Source organism: Acanthopagrus latus, chromosome 10 (genome assembly GCF_904848185.1).
Source record: "Acanthopagrus latus isolate v.2019 chromosome 10, fAcaLat1.1, whole genome shotgun sequence".
Taxonomy (NCBI): Eukaryota; Metazoa; Chordata; class Actinopteri; order Spariformes; family Sparidae; genus Acanthopagrus; species Acanthopagrus latus.
Genome location: NC_051048.1, coordinates 10,134,980 through 10,148,379, shown reverse-complemented (window position 1 = coordinate 10,148,379; position 13,400 = coordinate 10,134,980). Strand labels below are relative to the sequence as shown.

The 13,400-nt window shown below is 40.3% G+C and overlaps 1 protein-coding gene across 5 annotated transcripts in view; it reads left to right on the top strand.

The window, feature by feature from the left end:
* cd99l2 (CD99 molecule-like 2) overlaps positions 1-13,400 on the top strand; it is a 22,351-nt gene extending 8,951 nt beyond the window's left edge. For 3 of the 5 annotated variants that reach the window (XM_037112433.1, XM_037112435.1, XM_037112431.1), the window contains 6 exons: positions 1,369-1,437; positions 1,563-1,613; positions 1,739-1,858; positions 3,967-4,032; positions 5,475-5,532; positions 12,039-13,400. In XM_037112433.1, coding sequence (XP_036968328.1) covers positions 1,369-1,437; positions 1,563-1,613; positions 1,739-1,858; positions 3,967-4,032; positions 5,475-5,532; positions 12,039-12,126 — 452 coding nt within the window. In that variant the 3' untranslated portion in view covers positions 12,127-13,400. Of the gene's footprint in view, positions 1-1,368; positions 1,438-1,562; positions 1,614-1,738; positions 1,859-3,966; positions 4,033-5,474 lie in introns of all 5 variants that reach the window. The other 2 variants (XM_037112434.1, XM_037112436.1) reach the window with 2 other exon arrangements.

Genomic DNA, 13,400 nt, shown 5'->3' with positions numbered 1-13,400 from the left:
CAAACAGGCACCCATCTAAAACTCATGTTATATCAATAGTTTATTGGTCATAAGTTTTCCAGCAGTGGTGCTGAAACCAAAATGCTTGCACACACTGAACTTAACAACAGTGTTTGGTGATTTTCTGCTTAACACATCTTGCTGATTTCCTTTTTTCTTAAAAAAAAAAAAAAAAAGGGAACATTAACTTGTTTTCATGCATGTAACGTATCAGGCATAAGGTCACACTGTGCAGCGAGCAACTCTGAATGAAGGACTTTTGCAGAAGATGTAATATTCTCTCCATCTGTTCTGATATTCCTGTAAAACTTCCAAAGAACTTTGGAAGTTTTTAATGAGCACGCACAGCTCATTAAAAGAAAATCTGAACTATGTTCAAACTATGTTTGAATAAGTGCTCGTTTGTGAAGTGCTACTGAAGATTCCTTCCTTCAAGAGAAGGAGCTCATTGTTTTCATCTGTTGCTCATCATCCCCTCCCACTTCATGAGACAGACACTGTCTTCTGCTTCACATGAAGAACAAAGAACAAAGTGTAGTATCAGAGTCCATTCCTATACGTTCCCTGATGAACAATCATATAACAATATCCACCAATATCAGTTTATTATAGATCTATTGGTTTTATTGTATATGTCTGCTAACGACAAAGTACATGAATCCCAAAGTTAATTTTACTTGCACTGTAAAATGTTTTACATAGCTAATATTATCATAGCTAAATAACATAAAACAAGAAAATGTATTCATTATTAGATTTTTTTTAAAGGGCAGAATATTAACTCTGGATTGAATGCAGACAGTAATGTTTCAAGAAATGATTTGTAAGATATCTGCAGAAATTTAGTCTAAAATGTGAAAAAAAAAATAATGATAATAATGATAAGCATCATTAACCGAGTGTAAAGAAACAACAGTGTTGAAGTTATGTCAAAGATGTGGTACCGCAGTTAGCATTCTAACTATCTAGCCCCGGGCCGTCTTTGTCATGTAATGAGCTTCAGCGGGTTGTCCGGGTTGTGTACTCAGAAAATAAAATCACAAAAGGTCAAAAATTAAATACTCTTTCCCCACTAAACATAAAAGAACTATGTTAATATTATAGGTATAGTCTCATGGATTCATCGCTATGGATTTGGGCAAACTGGACTGGAAGCAATAGTGATTGAGCATCAGTAGACACGAGGAATGAGACCAGCATCTGCAATTCATACGCCAAGTTACTCAAACAACCCCATAAATGACAAAAAAAGCACTGCACTAATTTTTGATTTAGAGTTTATTGTACCTTTAGGCAGTTATTACACTTCATCATTTACTCACTTAATTCTTCATCAACAGTGTGGTGATTATCCAACTTCTCTTTCAGGTGGATTTTCTGACAGTGATCTGCTGGATGTTAGTAAAGATGATACCTACAAACCCGACAAAGGCAAAGGTAACATCTGGACCTTTTTTATTAAAAAAACAAACAAACTCTTGTTGTTATAAAAGAGGCCAACAGTGCATTGTAACAATTCAAACAGATGTGAGAACATGGACTGGTGTTCTGTGTTTCCACAGGTGGACCAAGTGGTGACAAAGATCAGATCAACCAGTATGATGACAACAGTGGTGAGTTTTCCCTGTCTCCAGTGTGTTCATTAATGCATGTCTGTCTGGTTGGCTCAATTAGTTGACTGTGTGTGTGTGTGTGTGTGTGTGTGTGTGTGTGTGTGTGTGTGTGTGTGTGTTTCCAGGGACAACAACAGAGGTGGGCACCATTGCAGGGATCGCTAGTGCGGTTGCCATGGCGCTGGTGGGTGCAATCAGCAGCTACATCTCCTACCAGAAGAAGAAGCTGTGCTTCAGTATACAACGTAAGGCTTTTTACATTTTAGACGGTCCCGCGGGACATTTTTAAAAAGAGAATACTAAAACTACTCCCTAAGTACAAGAGCTGAAAATGAGTTTTTTTTGGACTCGGATTCAGCAAGTAGACACAAACACAACTCAAACTCTCTGTTAATGGTGCTCTGTGTCTGCTGTATGTTTAGATATCTAACTGTTCACTGACAATCAATGTAAAAACTTGATAAGATATAATATGTCTGTAGCCCTACATTTGAATACAGTGCTCTAGTAGGTAAGGATGTTAAAGTTATGCTTTAATCTGTTGCTATGAAACATCTGCAACATCATCCAATAAAAAGCAACCACATAATCAGGAAGTCTGCTGTAATACCTTTGCCAAAGCCCAACAATCCCCTTGAAGTCAAGTCTAATCCAGTCGCAAACTCAAATCTAAACTAAAAAAAAAAAAAACTCACTCAGAGATACCAGCCGCCTAAGTTTGCCTGATTTTCTTTCATCGAGATCCCTGAGAAATTAACAAAACTGTCAAGAAATGCCCTCACTGTTAAAGAAAGGGAGGAAAAGATTCTGGATCCGTCCCTTTATCTGCATTAGTAACAAATGTTAATGGGATCCGTTCTGGGCTGAGACCAATCCTCCATCCAAGTTTAGTGGAAATCTGTTCTGTACTTTTTGTGTAATTCTGCTGATAGTCCAACCAGCCAACAAATGCACACAACTTCCCAATAAATTTAATGGGCAAAGATATATTAAACTTATCCTTACTACCTGTACTGTAATCATTGCTAAATGTACTATGCCGTGCAAACACGGAGAAATATGTATCTTGTTACCAGTGTTCTTGTAGTTTAAAGTGAAAGAGAAATGTCCGACTACACAACCTTCAGTGTGATGTGGCAGCAGAGAACGGGGGGCCAGTTAACACATCCATTTAAAACCACAACCCAGCACTCAGACATTGATTTTACTCCCAACATCGGAATGACAAGCCACTGTCAGTTATTAGTGCATTACGTCTCCCTTAGACAATGGAATTATACAGCAAACACAATAGCCCTTAACATTCCCAATAAGAGTTTGTACAGCAAATACAGTAAATATCACTTAAGGATTCGCCATCAGCTTAGCTTAGCTGGTCACCTTTGATGGCAGAGAAAATACTACACACTTTACACTTTATTGGAAGAATTGGCCACCTCTTTAATACATGCTACAAAAAAATGGAGGTGCAACAGATCAACCGAGTTACAACCAACTGCTGCAAATGGTCAATTCCGTTAGCTGGGTAGCTCGGTTGGCCAAAGTGGTCTTTACAGGAAAGGACAGGCTAGGGCTAGCTGGTTAGCATTCTTCCATACCGAAGGGGCTCATTATGCCGTTGTTCTGGTAGCTGGACAATGATGGTAGATCTGGGAACAGGTTGCACAGCAGGTTAAAACAACCTGCACCTCCTTTAACAATTATTTTTTAAGGTATATAGACTTTATTCCCAAATATTTGAACCCACTCACTGTAAGTGTAACTGCTGTGAAGAGAACTGAACCTAATGATGAAGTCAGCAACAGCTTGCTAATCTATGACCTTTCCAGAGTGAAGAGAAACATTTATTTTACTCACATTGTGCAAAAATAACCCAAACAAATATCTGCGTTTACACAGGATCGATGTTTTGAGCCTCTTAAACTGTAATTCTTGGACGTTATGCTAGCTTATGCTGCTACCAGTGACTTCCTGTTTACATGGTTGATTCCCTCTCGATTAAATGCCATTGTAAATGCTTCCTAGCAACACATCTGGAAATTACCTAAATCTGTACTTGCAAAGATGTTTCTTATTCTTTAATGTTGCAACCTGATTCAGAAGATCGCTAGTTTGAAGATTAATATTCAAGTTTAGTGATAAATGTATATGTAGCTGATGCAACCCCAATCCTAGACACTTTTTCATCAGTTGTAACAAATCGCCATTGGTTTTCTTCAGCATTGTTTTTTTTATCAATATGTTGGATATAATATTTTGAATGAGTGAAAGTAGTAGCAGTAAGAAAACAGTAGTAGTAGAACAGCATTTGTATGTGCTGATGCCATCTAAACGTGTCGTTGCATTGTGACAGAGAGCCTGAATACTGACATGGTGAAGGCTGAGAACCCCGAGGCTGTGGTGGCTACAGAACCACAAGGTAAGCACATCTCACATCTACTATCAGTGTTGAGCAAGTTACTTCTAAAATCTAATCTAGTAAGATACTCATGCGATGAACAATTTTTGAAATTGGCCCAGTACCGAGTTCTACAGCTGGCCGCCATGAATTAGGCTGCCGTGTTTAATGCAACTGTGAACCGTCAAAGTATGTCCGCTTAAAGTACTTGTTTTTACCACCAACAGGCTCAGATTGTTATTCCAAGTGTCTCTTGATGAGTTTTAATCATCTTAAAACACACTTCATTCTGCAGAAGAGTATTAGGGTCGAAATTTGACAGAAAAACAACCAAAAAAACTCACCAGAATCATCTTTATCTTTCCATGGTTTCAACAATCACCAATTCTGGTTTGGACGAATAAAAGTGTTTTTTTATGCTGATAAATGACTGTTTCTGCAAGCGGAGTCTGTTGGCCTTGGTGAGCGTCTGTTTCTGGTTCAACAAAAAGGTCCGTTCCATAATGAAATCTGATCCTGTCAGAGGCAAAAACATGCTCTCGTATAGGACGCACAGTACTTTGGTGGTGCACAAAACGTCCTGCAGGGATTACGTTGCGGCCCCCTTCACAGCTGCTGGCTGCAGCACTCGGCACTGGAGAAACTGCCATCCCTGTTAGTCACCTCAACGCAAAAACATGGGACAGTAGGGTCCAGGTTGAAAAATACCGAAGTTAACCTTTAACTAGCTGAAGGTCAATCTTTTCATGGCGTCAGTTCAATTTATACACAAGGTGAGACTGGGGTGGGTCCCACGTAGTCAGAGGGTGTAGACTAAACAATGCATAAATGCCTATACTTATAGAGTTATAGTAAATAATTGACTGTTTGGAAAGAGCAGTGGCCAATGGGAAAAACTCAGATCGCAGTGACCATGAGCTCCCGATGACTGATCCATCGGTGTCCGAGTGGTTGTGCGAATGGTTGTAGCAGTGTTGTTGTCAAAAGTGCACAAAAACTCACAGCTGATTAAAAGTAAAGATATCGGGTTGATACACTGGTAAAAGGGAAAACCATCCATTCATTAGTTGAGTAAAAGTCTTAAGGTATCTGATATTAAATGTACTTTAATTAAGTATCAGGATCAAATGTCCAAATAAAAGTACATTTAACATATATTTATGCACAGTATACAGTATAAACAATAGTATTATTAGATCCAATATTCATAATTTTCCTCATTTTTAGAAGTCTGATTGGTAATAGATTGAACATTTAATTCATTTTAAAATGCACTACGTTGGCTCCGATGCGCCATGAAACTAGTTATTACTCCACTGGCTTCAGAACATCTCGTCAGAGGACTACTGATGAAAAAAAAAACCACTTAGCCAACACTACATGCAGATGCTGTGTTCTGTCTCTTCTACTGTCTGTCACCTGATGAAGAAGATCTGTTTTTTTGTTTTGTTCTGCCTCTACAGTCCAACAGACTCTCCTGGAGCCACCCAACGCCGAACCTCCCACTGAAGAGAATGCTGTGTAACACTCACAAACACACAAATGCACACACAATTGGGCACTCGCACACACACATACAGACTCACACACACGCAGACACACACCACACAGCCATGCTACAGGATAGATCGTTCTATTGTGTAGCATGTCCTTGTTGATCCTGCAGCTCTGTGCTGCAGGGGGTTGGGATTTGTAGTTCTTTTTACGCTGAATGTGAACACAGATTTCTTTAATTCTCCGCTGTAAACACGGTCGACAGCATATCGAAACCTTGCCAAATGTATGTGTATATTGTAATTTATTGTTTACTCTTCGAACACCACTATCAACGTTGGTTCACAGTTATCCAGCCTTCAGCATGTAGCCTGCTAATACTCTGTAGTGAGCTGGGGTCTTAGCTGTAGCCCCTCCAGACACACAGTGACGTTGGAATACTGGAAACGCATACAAAAAGAAGTTAACTGTAATATATGTTGCAAAAAAAAAAAAAGAGTGCGTGTCAAACTGCTTTGAGTTCACAGGAAGTCAGTCAGCTTGATTTCAGTTGGATTAGTTCACTGATTGATTGATGAGGCAGTGACTTGTAGCGAAATGTCATAGATCCTCGTTGCTCTATACAGGGAATTTGGGATTTCTTTCTGGAGCGGAACTTGAAGTGAAAAAGTGAGTGCTCTGAGGCATTCCCTGTGTTTTTTTTCCCCCTTTTTTTACATGAATCGAAGTCTCACTCCGTCTAAGTCCCCAACTTAGACTGGAGTTTAGCAACTCTGTTTCCCCCTTTTGGCACATAACTGATAATTATATAACCGTTAATGCGAAATGATGGAAATCAAATGTGAACTGTAGCGCCACTGAACAAAATCCACGACTTAGAGGTCTGTCATTGCTCTCCACAGATGTGTAGTAGAGAGCGACGTTCAAAAATTTTCGACAATTGTGTGTTTAAAGCCTTGTAGCAACTGATTATGTACTCACTTGAGAAATGCAGTGATAGACGCATAAATGGTCAGAAATCACTGTGGCCAGTAACTGCTACTTCATAAGGAAGCTAACATATGAAAAGCATGCGCTCGTAGAACTGAAGCTATCGTAATGATGTTGACAAACAATATGAATTTCTCTTATTCCTATACAATGTGACATTTGAATTTAATTTATTACATTTACTGTTTACTATTTTATCATGATGAGGTCACAGCCAGTGATTGATATAATCATTTAATGTCTTTTAATGATGTATTAGTTACATTCATAATCAGGGGGGTCATGAAGTGTCCCGACAGGTTTGATTAGACTTTGACCCACGTTTAGCATGTATTGTCCCTTCAATAGGCAAGGGACATATTCATAGAACTAGAGTTACTGCAGGTAACTACTATTTCATCATGGGACAGTTACAGTTCATCATTAAATGCTACATGCTGCTCCGCCCTCCTCATGTTGTCTATCCTAATGTACAAAGTTGCCTTATTTGGATTTGGATCTTTTTACAGTGGGGAACAATAAGGCGTCTAAACATTTCTGTCTACTTACAACCTGTGACTTTTTATAGTGTAAATAGCCTAATATTGAGAAGGGAGAAAAAAAAAAAAGATTTTTTTTTTTTTTTAAACTAGCCTTTTAATGAGAATGCCTAATGAAAGGAAGCTTGATGAAGTCTGTTTTTCCACAGTGGTGATGACTAACTAATGAGAAGAGGTGTCAGATGAAGTTAGAAGACAACTCGGATCAAACGTCGGCCCTGCAAAGCTTGGCCAACCACATTCGATGAAGTATAAAAGCGATGCCAGTTAAATCGGTTCCACAGCAGTCAGAGTGTGGCTCTCTCGCTTTTAATTTGAAAGGGATCCTCTTCAGTGGACACCTCAGCACTTGTGGGGGGGGAAAAAAAAAAAAAAAAAGCAAGCAGTGACGAGGCGAAAATGTGTGAACTGTGACTTTTAGTTGAGGATGCTATTGCTTCAGATGAGCTAATATTGTTTGTGCTATGTTTTACTGTGTTAGCATTGAGGTGCCAGTGTGTAGGAGAACTGTGGTTTTATCTGTAGTCTTTGGTGGCCATCTTGAATTTACATTATTGTAGGGCTATACAATATATCCATATATCAATACTTGCCTTTACCCACATGTTACAGATGACTATGTATCAAAAAAAAATTGTGTTCATATTTAGAAAAAAAAGTACAAACAGTCACCTTAAAATATTGTTGTCATGTTGAGATCGAGGTAAAATTGTAATATTTGATTTTATCATTCGGTCCGAGCAGTTACGAAGGGCCTTTGAGGAGATTTTGCCTTAAAATCGCCACGACTTTATCAAAATCAGCTTGCGTTTTGCCATAATGATATTTTTATACTTTAGGCCAAACAGATTTTAGATACTGCAGAGCAGACAGCTACTGGCCCGAGCATTCGTTGAAGCTCCAAGCACAAATTGAAAAAGAAAGACGACAATTTAAAGGTATCGCGTCTCGTGCTCTCAGGCCTGACACACATGATCATTGAACCACAGTAGCCGTTTACAGTTACGTTTGTTAGCTATGCTGGCAAGTGTTAAATTTAATGGTGCATCACTTCCACCGACTGTCGGTCAGTGGAGTAGCGTGAAACTGTCGGGATGTGCAGCACGCAATCTTGAAAACATTGCTCTGTAATCTCCACCAAGCAACCTTTAACGCGATAACTCCAGACAGCAGGTGTTAAACTGTACCACCAGCCCATTCAACTTTTTTAGAAGCACCAGATTTTTTTTTTTTTTAAAAAAGTGCCAAGGTGCTGGACATTTACATTCCCAATATCTGTCCTGTAAAGACGAGAATTGCATTTTTACAAGTGCAGGAGAAAAAAAAAAAACTATGCACCTTTTTAATCTTCCTGGTAGATTCCCAGTTTGACTCTGCTTAAACAGAGTGGGTCAAAACCCTTTTAATGAAATAAGCGTTTTTGTGCTTGGCGACATAACTAATGAATGGGCTAGTTGGCCTCCTAGCAAAAGAATCAAAGGGCCTGATTGAGATTGTTAAAGGGCCGCATTTGGCTCTTCTGGCCACCAGATGTACAGGTCTGCTGTACCAGATAACATAGTGTATTACTGATGTAATATGGTTAAGCGTTAATATATTACTTAATGTAAAAACTTGCCCTCAATAATTTAATATTCATTAGTAAAATACCTGTTAGATGAACAGTGTGGGCAAAATGTGTGTTCTACACCCCCTGTAGCTTACCTTTGGTAATTTTCAAAATGGCCAGCAATCGAAGAGGATAAGAGTTGAAAGGTTAGGTCATTGTGAAAGTTGGAAAAGGATTGTCTGAATCAGTTGGCACTACCGCGAAGACATTTAAAAAAAAAAAAAATAAAACCAACAACAACCACCTAGCACTCTGCTTTAGCCGTGTAGAAGAAGACGTTAGCAGCAGTAGTCGACTTTAGGATTTTTGAATAGTGTCATGACGAGTGCTTTTGGAACGTTGTGATGTTGTACATATTAACTGTGAGCAGTTCTGTGTTTGTACTCTCGGCAGTGTGTAAGGGCATAATTATGCGTCATATATATACGATATGCTATACTCTTTAGTGTGTGTGTGTGTGTGTGTGTGTGTGTGTGTGTGGGTGGGTGTGTGTGTGTGCGCGGCGTTTACACTCTTCACCTGCTCTTTTTACACTTTGTACCCGACTTGACTTTTTCCTAAAAAAAAAACCAAACAAAAAAACCGTAGCGGAACTTTTTGTAGATAGTAAATTGCTTCCTGGTGAGTGAGCTTGTTTAGTGTTGCCGACAGACAGCTGTTTTTTCTAACGACTCCTGGAGTCTCGTGTGTTTCTGAATGAGAGTGCTTTTTATTTGGGAGACTTGGGCTTAAATCTGAACTCATTCGCCGTTTTATAGCACTGCTCAAATTGGTGGGAGGTAGTGATGAGAAATGGTAATCAGACAATAGAAGATTAATTGTATGATTGCGGTTGGTTGTGTGAGGCTTCAAATATACTGTGCATATAGCACCTTGTGTTCACTTTGAATGACGTGAGGTATATTTATTTGGTCCGCCACCTCCACGTTCAGGCTGAATATTTCCGAGCTTGTGGAAAAAGCGTCCGCAAGTTCCCCTCTCTTTGCGTGGTTCTCGTGCAGGTCTTTACGTCTTGCGTTTGGACTGACGCGCTTATTGAAATGTGCGTAGTTTTCTTGTTTACGATTGGCTTGTTGCACTGTGGTTCCCCTCAGCCCATTAGTTGCTGCTCAAGCACCTTTTTAAAAGCACACTGCCAACCCGAACGATTGTTCAAGACGAGACGAGAAGCAAATAACACACGTGATGATGGAATAACCACCCACTGGTCACCACATACCATCATGCACTGTCACTGACCTGAGCAGCGTCCGATAAGACTAATCTGTATCTACACAGAGGGGAATGTGTGACGGGTTTTCAGATGGCGGCTCTTTCCCCGAATGAGTTTCGAACTCTCTCGTTGCGTCATATCATTTTCAGATACTAAAGGGAGTATGTGTTGTATGAGCTATTAATAGTGTCGGTGGCCTATTAAACCAGTGTGTTACTTATCGGACGCGATGGCGGCACAGTCCTACGTGAATACACCACCCTGGTCTCCTCCACGTTGCCTTGGTAAAGCAACCGCTTCTACCTACAATCCCTCCGTGAGTCAGCCTTCTTAGGACACCACCGTGATCGGAGGCTGGTTGCACAAAGACGGACTCTTGACGATGGCAAATAAACTACTGTGTTCCTCGTTGGATCATCAGCATCTACCATCACGAAAACTTTATTCCCAGCCCCCATGATACCTTGCACAGATTATCACTTAATTGTCACTTAGCCCATAAATTTAGCACGCCACTGTGCATGTCCAACCTCTGAACAGTGATGAGATGGATCAAAAATGTAGTGTTTACAGAACTGGATATTTGGCCTTTTTGGAGTTTTGTAAAGGCAACACATAGACAGGCCTTACTCGGTACAGTCTGACAGATCTTTGTGCAACCACACCTCGAGAGATCCGCTGCATGTAACTGAGAAAAGAGACTGATGAACCAGCTCCAGTTTTCAGTTTTTTTGGGCACTTTAAAGTGGTTTAAAGCTGCTTTTTGAACTCGAGTTGTTCCGGGACCGGTGAGCGGTCGGAGTAACAACCCCCGTTTTGAACTGATCTGCTCACACTGTAAGAGTCACGCATGGTTAACCTCTCTTGCCCTGTCCGCTGTAATTCAAATGGTGCTTCTCTCTTTGCCTTACACCCTGCACTGTCCCCCCGGCAGGGACGCGCCACACTATTCATCCGACAAACCCCCTCCCGTCGCTGCACCTGAGCAAGAGCGACACGCGCAGCTTTCAGACTCTTGCGGCCGGCCACCTCGGAAGAGCGCGAGGGCGGCAGAAAGGTGCGGGTGTCTCATCGCGCTCAGGCCGCCGCCAGCTGAACTTCACACAAATCAAACACGAACTTAACAAACCTTTCTGTTTATTGAATGTATCGAACATTGAGCAAAAACCTTTGGTATGTAGCAAAAAAATGCAAATTCACCAAAGACGTAGCATCGATTGAGATTGACTTTGCCTTTTATGTATTGGGACTGAATTATCCGTTTTTTGTAAGAAAAAAAGAGGTTTTGGAATAACCGCGAGGGGAAAAGGATCGAATCAGGCCTTGAATCGGAATGTCTTCGCCGTCTCAAGTGTGACGTTTTAAATTGGTTTTTATAGATAGATGAAGACCCGGCGGACTGAAGGGTCGAGTGTGTGAGAACGTTTTATACGTCTATGAAAAGACAGTACTAATGCACCTGAAAACTGCACGATGCTTACTTTAGGTACACAATGTCTGACTTGACTCAGATGTTATTGGCACTGTGGATGTTGATACTGCTTTAAGATTCAGTGTGGACGGTTGTCTTATAATATACTGCTGTTTGGAGTCGGTTACCAGACGTGATATGATTAATGTCGGTACAGTCTGAAGCCGGGCTAAATGATAATAGTCGCACGCGGTGATGTCACCGTGTTAGTGTTGCTCCGGGACCATCTCCGCAACGGATCGATCGCGTTGTTGTCACGTCATCGCTTAGCAAAATGGAGATAAAGACCAGCAAAAACGACAAACGTTCACTGTTGTGAGAGGATCTATTTAAACCCAAACCTAGTTTTTCTAAACCCGATCAAGTACTTTTGTTCCCTAAACCCAACCAACTCTTTTGTTGTATGATAATATGTCCCAAACGATGACTTGCTGGTGGTGTGGTTTTCCGTCGCTCTTATGAAAGTTTGAAGTGATGGTCCAGGAGCAACGCTGATTAACACCAATACGGTGTTACCTAACAGACCCAGCCGGCGAAGCGTCTCCCCTGCCCTCCGAACTCCATATTCCATCTGCGCTCTATTATAAGACGACCGCGCCTGACTTCCTCTAGGTCCTCTCTCTGCACTGCACTCTAGTGCCTGTCACTGTGTCATGCAAAGCCAGCCGAAAAATCCTCCAACCTCACTTCTTTTTTTTTTTTTTGACTCAGAACCAGATCGCGGCTCACTCCCCCCCCCGCCCCCTCCGGTTCAAGGAAAACCAAACGAGATCCCCGCGAAAAGATATTCACGTTTTGATATCCGAGGGCTGGCTTTGCAAGGCCGCCTGTCACATACAACACATACACACCTGTCCAGTATACTGCTCTCATACGTACACACACTTTGATGCATGCTTTTTTCTCTACATACTGTATACAGAATAACTTGTAGCTTAATGAGTGTTGAACTCTTGTGTCTTTCTGACAACTGAATGTTGGACAGTCTTTCATTGCTTAAAGTGTAATAGTGAGCTCTTCCTATTCCTGTTCTTATTCCACCATGATAACTCTCTAGCAATATGTTATAGGGAATTGTTACTAATATGAACCAATAAAAGAAAACCGTTTTAAAAGACAAGAAAGAAGACTGGAAGTTTGAGTTCTTTCTTTTGTTTTTATTTTTGAAATGGAATGTCAGAAGTGGTTATGGCTCATTAAGGGTTTTTCACATAATGAGATGCACATAATTAACATTAAAAAACACGGGATTTACATGATCACATGCCACAGGTAGGTAGATGGTGTAATTTAAGTGGTGAAAGAATTTTAAAAAAAAATGTTATTCCACTGTAAAAACACTCTGATGTCGCTCACGTCATGTTCACAAGCTGAACTAATTCATAATACAGCTAATTTTGGTTGAACACAGAATGTGTTTATGCTTATGGAAGAGGATTAAGGCCTATGGTTAAAAAAAGAAGGAGAACGTCAGTTATCTGAGTTATCTGTTTTATTTAATGGTTTCTTAGATTAACTCTTTTTTTTCATAGAAAGCTCAGAATTTGAGCATTATTATTATAAAAAAGAGTCAGAATTATATGGGAAAATAAACAAATTCTGACACAAAACAAAACGGAATTTGGAGTTTTAATACTGACCTAAAAAATAGACTTACTGCTCAGAATTCCGATTTTTTTTTTTTTTCCTTTTCAAAACTCAGAATTCTGAGACTAAAGTCATAATGTCAGTGGCCCTAATCCTCTGGTGAATAACTAAACGAAGGTAACACGAGGAGAGTCAAAACAGTGATCGCGTGGTCTCACATTATGGCTGAGTGCTGACCATGTGACTGTATTCGTAATTGGCTTGCCTGGCACTTCTCTGGCAGGCATCGTTCTCACTGCAATACATACTTAAACCCTTCTTACTAGTGCAGCGAAACCTTCCAAAATAAAGCGCATTACACTGGAAGATGAGATGACGTTGTATACTGTGGATTTTTATGGCAAATTTAAAAGAAAACTGAGGTCAGTCACGACCTATCACTATTTTTATATTTACCTCCATCACACCATGATGGAATAAAAAAAA